The sequence below is a fragment of the Vigna angularis genome, chromosome 3 (genome assembly GCF_016808095.1).
Source record: "Vigna angularis cultivar LongXiaoDou No.4 chromosome 3, ASM1680809v1, whole genome shotgun sequence".
NCBI classification, from domain to species: domain Eukaryota; kingdom Viridiplantae; phylum Streptophyta; class Magnoliopsida; order Fabales; family Fabaceae; genus Vigna; species Vigna angularis.
The window spans coordinates 1756073-1765262 of record NC_068972.1 but is presented as its reverse complement, the minus strand read 5'-3'; the positions used below and the strand labels follow the sequence as shown (position 1 = coordinate 1765262).

Here is a 9190-nt window from a genome sequence, read left to right as displayed (position 1 = left end):
TAATTTTATTTTTTATTTTTTCTACCGGTCTCTTCTGCTTTGGATCTTTGTCTAAAAGAATGACAACAAACTAGAAACCAACCAAGAAAACCATGATTGGGATTTCATTACATGAACTTTAATTATTTATTTGTTCTGGGGTCCCTTCTCATTCATCAACCTAATAATCAAATCAAAATAAAAATACAACAACCCCATACTTCACCAACTTCCATATCAATTATAATTAATCTACAAATTAAGTTTATGAATTGAACTGTTTATATCTATCTCCTTAGTTTGACTACTTAAGAAATTTCTTTTAAAAGATATGATTGAAGTAAATTTTAGTCCCACATGTTTTTTTCCTTATATATATATATATATATATATATATATATATATATATATATATGAATATATTAATTTTATCATGATTTACTATTTTATATAATGTTTGACATCAAACTTGTTAAGTATTTTAATTTTCCTTTTGTTTTAAATAAATCTCTTCATTTTCCTTTTTGAAAATGACAGTTTAATAGGTAAATTTCATGAGATATAGATGATCATGGAAATTTTGAGAGAACTTTCTATTAAAAGTTTAGGAAAAAGTAAAAAGTAAAAAAATTAAATTGTAATGTAAAAATATTTAATAGATAAATTAAACATAAATTACAAATTAATTTTAACTTTATGAAGAGATTGTATCTTGGGAATGTAGTTAGTTAGAAGATGAGTAGCAATTCCTTATATAAAGTAGAGCATTTATGAGTCTAAAGTTTGACTTTATATCTCATTAATATCAGTGTCAAAAATCATAATTCTTTACAGTTAAGGTGTCATGTTTTTGCGAAAGAATGATAACGCCCTTTGTAACTTATGGGCTGTTTAATTATTGAAACATAAATGCTAATTAATAAAGTAATAAATTTAATAGAAAAGACAGCGAAGCAAAGAGATGGAATAAATAGTGTGTTGAAGAAAATGATTTATTAATATTAATATTAATATTAATATTAATATTAAAAAGTCGATAATAATATTAATAACTATCTCTGTCAAAAGACCTCATAATTCCCCTAAAAGCACACATTTCACTTTATTCTATTCTATTCTATTCCATGGTAATATCTCAGAAAGAAAAAAAGGTGGTCGATGCAGTTGACAGTGATATTGTTTCCACAGGATCCACGGTGTAGAATTCATCTGTGACCATAGCAACCTCAAAAAATTCCTTGGTGATTTGTTTATCCATAGTGGTTGGATTAGGTCCTTTCTTGGGTGTTCTGATTGTGATTTTCCCCACTTTTTCAGAAAATAACGAAACTACCCTTCCATTGATGTGACCTTTGGGAAGGACCAGCCAGGCACTGCATACATTGCATGCAACAGCAGAAGGGAAGAAGGACCTCAACCCAAGTCAGCCAAACACAGCACATAGAGTTTCAGAATCCTTTTTTGCCCTTTCCATGTCAGTTACCATAAACGGTAACAGTACAGTACACTCTGCCTCCGCTGAATTTCAGACAAACAGTGTCATTCACCCCTCATCCAATCAACCATCAGGTGTTTTTATTTTTCCACTTTACAAACCAAAACCAATATCAATACATGCACACAACACAACATCATCCCTACATATTCCTTCCTATCATTTTACTATTTAAGTTCTGCTTAATTTAATTACTGCTATTTCCTTAACCGAGGTTGTTTTATTACTGCTATTTATTTTTGTTCTCTCCATTGGTTTTACGGTTAAAGAGTTTCATTCATTGTCCTTTTTTTTTTCCTTTTGAATTTTGCGTGAGGCCCAGTGGGGCTGAGTGATGAGTGAAAGTTTGTCTGGGAGTGAGTGAGAAGATACGAAATATGAGATAGAGAGAGAGAGAGAGTGGTGTAGCTGTTTCATGCTGCTTTCACACATCCTATGTCGTTATGTGGCTGAGGATTGGGTCCACCGACCCGTAGGCCTTACCCTCTCTCTCATTCATTAATTTTTGCTAGTGTAAAATTTTCATTTATGACAAGGGAGAACTGAGCAAAATCTGGAAAAGCTTTTCAAGAGAATAAAAGAAAAAGGAAAAAAAAAAAAAGGAAATGTTTTGTGAGTATGTGTTGGTGTATCTGCATGACACCAAATCAGTGAAGAAACTGAGTAATATTGTTGCCAGCTCAAATTTCTCATTTATAACAAGCCAACCTGCGGAGAATATTAACACCAGGGCAGTGTCTATGGAGGAGTTGAATATTTGCTATTGCTATTAATTTCTTCCTCTTCAATTCTCTTTGTCCGTTCTATCTCCCTCTGTGTTTTTCCTTTGTTAGAATTCTATTAATTGCTTTACGAGTTTTTCTTTTCTGAGATCGGGGTTGTGAATTGAATAGTGGACTCAAATTGCATGTGGGTTTTCCAGAATTCTGATTCAGTTGTGGGGTTCGAGGAGAAAAGGATACTCCCAGACCAAACAGAAGAAGGTTAATTTTGTTATATATAGAACTTGCTACAACACATGGCGGCATCATCTTCCTCAGCATCACTCTTTGGCTTTAGAGAAGAGGATCAAAACCAGATGAAGCAACAGCATTCCTTGACACCATCTTCGTCTGCAACACCAGCTGCACCACCACCCCAGAAGAAAAAGAGAAACCAACCTGGAACTCCATGCAAGTATTTTTGAAGTTTTTTTTTTTTATCAGAAATTAAGATCTAATCTCTAAATGGTTCTCTATGATAAAAGTTCTTTTTTTTTTTGTTTTCCTTTCATAGATTGTATCTATTTTCATTCCACAAACTTTTTCTGGTTATACCCTTTTGTTTCACTCGGAATGTGTGAATTCCCGAGGGAACCCTAATTTAAAAACAAATGTAATTAAGATGGAACGGGATTAAATGGGCATGTATGTATTTGGAAATCTTTGTCTTGAAGCTTTCTCGATTTGATTTCCAGGTTTTGGTAGTATGTTCTTTTTTTCTTTTATATTTTGCCTTGTGTGAACTGAAAATTTTTCTAATAATTTGTTGTTTGTCATTTTTCCATGGCAACAGATCCAGATGCGGAGGTGATAGCACTATCTCCCAAGACCCTAATGGCAACAAACAGGTTTATATGTGAGGTGTGTAACAAAGGGTTCCAAAGGGAGCAAAACCTACAGCTACACAGAAGAGGACACAACCTGCCTTGGAAGCTTAAGCAGAAGACTACAAAAGAGCCAAAGAGAAAGGTTTATCTGTGTCCTGAGCCCACATGCGTCCACCATGACCCTTCAAGGGCTCTTGGAGACCTCACAGGGATTAAGAAACACTACTCTCGCAAACATGGTGAGAAGAAGTGGAAGTGTGACAAGTGCTCCAAGAAATATGCTGTTCAATCAGATTGGAAAGCCCATTCTAAGACTTGTGGCACCAGAGAATACAGATGTGATTGTGGTACACTCTTCTCCAGGTAATAATAATAAACACAGTACTAATTAAGTAACATGTATCTTATTTTTGCTGTTACCCTTTTTCCAAACACCGACTCTTTTTACCTATTATGCAAAATTTAGCCTAACACAGCCAGAAATGGCCATAAACAGAAGAAGGAGAACAGTGTCCGGTTTGGTTTTGGCTTCTTTGGGGTTGGCTTAAGGGTTATAATAGATTCTTCTGGTGTGAAGACACTCATATACAGTAGCTTGCTACAGTGAGGAAAAAGGCTTAGATGCTTTTTTTATCTTCTGAGTATGGTTTCCTTTGAATTTGATTGATTAAGATTCTGTCCACTCGGTTGGTTGCTTCTCTCTCGTATGGTTTCCTTTGTCATCATTCCTTTCTATTGGTACGGTGGCCAACCAAGAGAAATGGAAGGAAACATCCCCCCACGTGAATCATCTCTGGAAACTGCCTTGGTTATAGGGCTTTCAGAACAAACACACACGGAGGAACAGCACCCTCTCTCATCAAAAACCCATAAAGCTATGCAAAAATAACCCTTCCTTTCTCATTTCACCTCGAAAACACCGCTCTTTCCCCCATTTTTCCTTTTTTTTTTTTTCTCTTTTCTGTTCACGTGTTGCTTTGCCATGAAGAGGAGAGAGAGAGAAAGAATATGTGTGTGTTTGTGTGTGATATGTTGTTACCACCTTTGTTTTCTTCTGGGTTGGCTAGATGTGTTCAGTACTGTGCTCTTGCAGGTTCTACTTTTCATGATAACGTTATGGCCTAATCAAGCATCCAACTCTTTCTCTCTCTCTCTCTCTCTCTCTCTCTCTGTTTTAATGTATCTAGTTGTGGTACTACTTTTCTTTTTCCTCGGTTGGTTTTAATGTGTTGTGAGAGAGTGAGTGGTCAAGCTGAATTCACATCAGAGATATGCAGTACCTAATAAATGTTAATCATTAACTCACAAAGTGGGTACATCCTTGTTGACAATTCTTATAGCATTACAGTCAAACTAACTCCACTTCGAGCACAATCCCACAATCATGCTTCTTCAATGTTCGCTTTTACATCTCAAAAACATTCAATACTGTTCCTTGCTTCCATTTATTGAACACTCAGACCACATTCTCAAGTCAAGTCCTTCACACTGCAATTCTTAATTCATTGGTTAATCTTTTTTTTTTTATCAAATTATTCCACCTACTTGTTTTGTACCCTTTTGGAAATTTTCACTTCTCTTCTCATTCGCTTCTCGAGTTGTCACCGTGTTATTTTTTTTTCCAATTTATAGTTTCATAAATACACGCTAATGTTTGTCCTCGGGCCAATTAAGGCTTTTTATTCTTATATTTGGATCTTAACATTTTTTAAGTCATTTTGTCATTAAGATTTTTATTGTCTTTTACTTGGAAAAAGCCAACTCCTAATTCTAGTAATCTATGTATACTATCAGATACGTACCAAGTTTAAATTATCTTTTTCTTATACTGTTTGTTTCTCAAGTTAACTGTTTCGTTTAATTTCTTTTTATTCTTAATTAAGCTTAAAAATCATTTATGAAAATTTTCCTCCTTCTCTTCTCTCTCTCTCTCTCTCTCTACACACACGCTACATACAAAATCATTAGCTCCTATAACCATACGTACACAAACTCTTACTGACCTTTCATAATTAAATTTGAAACAACCAATCCTTGATGTAATTCATAATATTTTGGACGAAGAACTTCCTTTTTTTTCACAAATCATCTGAGATAATTTATAATATTTAGTTTTCCATGATGAACTTCCGTTTCTTGGACAAATCATCCAACAAAATTTTAATATATATATATATATTCATTTTCTTCTAAAAAATATTTTTTAATATCAGCTAAGTTTTGGTAACAGACATATAAGTTATGGGTTTCAAAGTTAATTTACATTCAGAAATAATTTTCCTTGTTCTTCTGAATTATTTTTAATTAATTCACTCAATCATTCATATATTCTCTGCTAAATAAAAAATATGATTAGATAATTTAATATCAATTCTCCAACTAACATATAAGTGATTTCCCAGAAAAAAAATTTAACAAAGTTTTATTATATATCATGTGAAAGTTGATGGAAGACAGATAGTTCAAAATCATGTAATAATATAAGTAAGACTAACACACATCCTCCAAAACATTGAAAATCAATTTAGATTAACTTGAACATTTGTTAACTAACTAAAATGTATTCTAAATATAACTTTAAAACAATTATTGTAAGAGTTGAATGGTCATATTTAGTTATATTTACATTATTAAGAAATTCTTAATAATTTTTTATATAAATTTCAAAATTAATATTATAAAAATTAACAAACTTATTGCATGTACATTTGTGATTAAAAATCAAAAAGTATAAAACTGTTCAGCATTTTTGATAGAATATTTGATGTGATCTATCATAAAACTCAATGTTCTTTATCATAAGAAGTGTGTGATTAATCCACTAGTTTGAATGAATGCAGGAGGGACAGTTTCATCACCCACAGGGCCTTCTGCGATGCACTTGCTCAAGAGAGTGCAAGACATCCACCAAACCTTGGCGCCGCCATCGGCACCCACCTCTTCGGAACCACCGCCAACACCATCCCTCTAAACCTTTCTCAGGTCGCTTCTCACATTTCCAACATCCAAGACCCCAACACCCAGCCAACAGAACTCCTCCGCCTCGGTGGCGCCGCCGCAAGAACCTCCCAATTCGACCATCTCCTAGGTTCTCCCTTCAGACCCTCCCAACAACAACCACCCTACTTTATGGAACCTAACCAAAACTACCACCCCGACCAACAACAACAACAAGGGCTGCTCCAAAACAAACCCTTCCAACAAGGACTGATGCAGATCCCTGATCATCTCAGCAACAGCAACTCACCCTTCAACCTTCCTTTCCTTTCAAACACCACCAACAATGCTTCCTTCACTGAAAACTTCAACAATACCAACAACAGCAGCAACAACGACGAGAGCGCTAACTTCTTCACAACTTCAAGCGCTCCCTCTCTCTTCAGCAACAACAACAACAACGCTGTCAGTGCAAACGCCAACGCCAGTGCACTATCTCACATGTCCGCAACTGCACTGCTTCAGAAAGCCGCACAAATGGGTGCGTCTTCGAGCAACAGCACCGCTTCGCTGTTGAAAAGCTTCGGAAGCGCGTCCTCCAGCAGCGGCTCAAAATCCGAGCAACACAGGCCACTGGTGAACGCTGCAAACTACGGCGGCGGAATCTTCGGAGGGAACGTGAACGAACAGGGTAACAGCAACCTTCAAGACCTGATGAACTCGTTCGCTGTTGGTGGAAACTCTTCGATTTTTGAAGGTGGGTTTGAAGCGTATGATCATAACAGTAATAATAACAACAGGGAGGGAAAAGTGCATGCAATGAGTGGAAGCAGCAGCATTGGGGGGTCCGATAGACTCACCCGCGATTTTCTGGGTGTGGGTCAGATTGTTAGAGGCATGAGTGGGAGTGGAGGAGTTGCACAGAGAGAACAGCAGCAACAACAGCATGGCTTCAACTTGAGTTCTTTGGAAGCAGATCAACGAAATAACAGTAACAGCAATAATAATAACAATGCTGCGCCGTCAGGTCAAGCTTTTGGGGGTGGTGGAGGGAATTTTCAGTGAGGAAAATCATCGAACAAAAGTACAAAGGTACGTCACCAACTCAAAAGCATTGTACTGTATATTAATTAGTGATATGTTATGAATAATGATCATTATGGTGTTATGATTCTACGTTGTGATTAGGGGTTGCATTTTCTTGTGTGTTTTGATGTGATAAAAATAAGATGAAATTGAAGTGGTAGAGAATGTGATGTGAGTGTATAAAAAATCTGTGTGTGAAATATGATTACTCTGGTTAGAAAGAAGATGCTGCTACTTTTGAGAAAAGGGGAAAATGAGTGTGTTCAGAAAAAGAGCGTGTGGTCTGACATGTTGTCTTGCATGGGGTGGACAACGACGTTGTACAGTACTTTGTTTCTTCTCTTGTCTTCTCCTTTTCATTTTCTTTCATTTTTGGATATATTTTGGGTTGGCAGAGTCACGAGTGTCAAACTGGTGGACCCTCACTCAACCAATACAATACCTGCTCTTATCAACATGTTCTCCCACTGTCATATATATATATATATATATATATATATATATTGTTAGATATATTTATCATTAATTTCTCGAAAGTCTTGCAGAGAATGTTTGATCTGGACGAATTTCAAACACTTTATATACATAACTTTTTTATGTATATATGTCTTACTGTGATTAGATAATGATAACTTTCTAGTTCTGTTTATTAATCATTTTTCTTTTAAAAAGATTTTGCAAAGCTATTTTTTTGCTGCATGACAGTATATATATATATAGTTGTATGTTTTGTGTATGAGAGTAAATTGAAAATTTAAGTTCACTGCTAATGTATTGTTTTCATGTTTTATTTGTTTAAATACATGTTATATTCTCCTTTAACATTTGAAAATATAGTTTTTTTTTTAATTTTAGTTCATATGGATAATCTTTATTGATTGAATTGCTTTTTATGTAATATTTTCATTTTTTAGAATATGAGAATTATAAATGTGATTAAGATTAAAATTCATTAATTACATGGCTATTTAAAAATCGTGTACTTTAATATAAGTTCTGTATGCTTATTTTTTATTTTTTAATTTAATTTTAATCATTCAAATTATTTGATAACTCATATTTATCGTCCTGTTTTAATTGATAAAACTTTACTAATAATGCTTTATACATACATACATATATATTCTTTCAGTTAACAAATAAATCAATTAATTAATATTTCAGTATTCATGTATGATCTGCAATACAATTTCTTGTATCAGTTATTATCACCAATAAAAATTAAGTTTCTTTGAGAAAAAAAAAACTCACAAACTCATCATGTACTCTAATTTTAATAAAATTTATAATAAGATTTAAGCATAAGTATTTATTCATTTCACTGAGGTATGAAAAATCCTCTATTTTTAAAGTCCCAAATATAATATCTTAATTTATTTTTCATCAGTTATTTAAACTATGCATGCAGTTGTTAGAATATTATTGTATTATTTATATATATATATATATATATATATATATATATATATATATATATATATATATATATATATATATATATATAAGTCCAACTATACGGTGCCCTAGTTTAGCTAAGTAATTAGTAGCAGTTTTAGAATCATCTTTTCAGTTTTGGCAACAGTAAAATTGACAATTATTCGTGGCTTGTTTTTTTGCAGGGATTTGAACATGCTCCATTGAAACTTGACTTCTCAGTTCATCTAATCAAGGGTTTTTAAAGTGCAGCGTTAGGGAATCAGATGTGGAAGTTTCTGCAATTTACTAATAGCGCAAGCAAATTAGGCTTCAAAATTAGGGTTCTTTTACCAACTTTCTGCTTTTTCTTTCTTTCTATATGTTTATTCGGATTTTAAACTAGGTTCAAGATTTTCATGGTTTAATTTAATAGATTTTGTTATTGGACAATGCATTACATTGCTTATATTTAAACTTCATGCCATCAATGACTTTGTTCATATACACTTTGGCATTTTCTGCTTAAACGTGCTTGGATATCTTCACATCGTGATGGCCCCGTTATGTCACATGCTTATTTACAACTTTATTTTATTTAAATTAAGTTGATTATTGAATTTTGGTACACTGGCTTTAAATGTAGTATATAATGAACTCTTTCCCAAATTATGTTAATTTTTTATATATAA

General features: G+C 33.6%; 1 protein-coding gene across 2 annotated transcripts; it reads left to right on the top strand.

The window, feature by feature from the left end:
• Positions 1–1989: 1989 nt before the first annotated feature.
• On the top strand, positions 1990–8988 carry LOC108326148 (protein indeterminate-domain 5, chloroplastic). Of its 2 annotated transcripts, XM_017559452.2 has the most exons (5): positions 1990–2270; positions 2397–2646; positions 3029–3425; positions 5903–7091; positions 8705–8988. In XM_017559452.2, the coding sequence occupies exons 2-4, from the start codon at positions 2493–2495 to the stop codon at positions 7062–7064; spliced, it is 1713 nt and encodes a 570-aa protein (XP_017414941.2). In that variant the 5' UTR covers positions 1990–2270; positions 2397–2492; the 3' UTR covers positions 7065–7091; positions 8705–8988. The 2 variants fall into 2 exon arrangements, with proteins under 2 accessions (XP_017414941.2, XP_017414940.2); XM_017559451.2 differs by having other exon boundaries at positions 1990–2646.
• Positions 8989–9190: the final 202 nt, after the last annotated feature.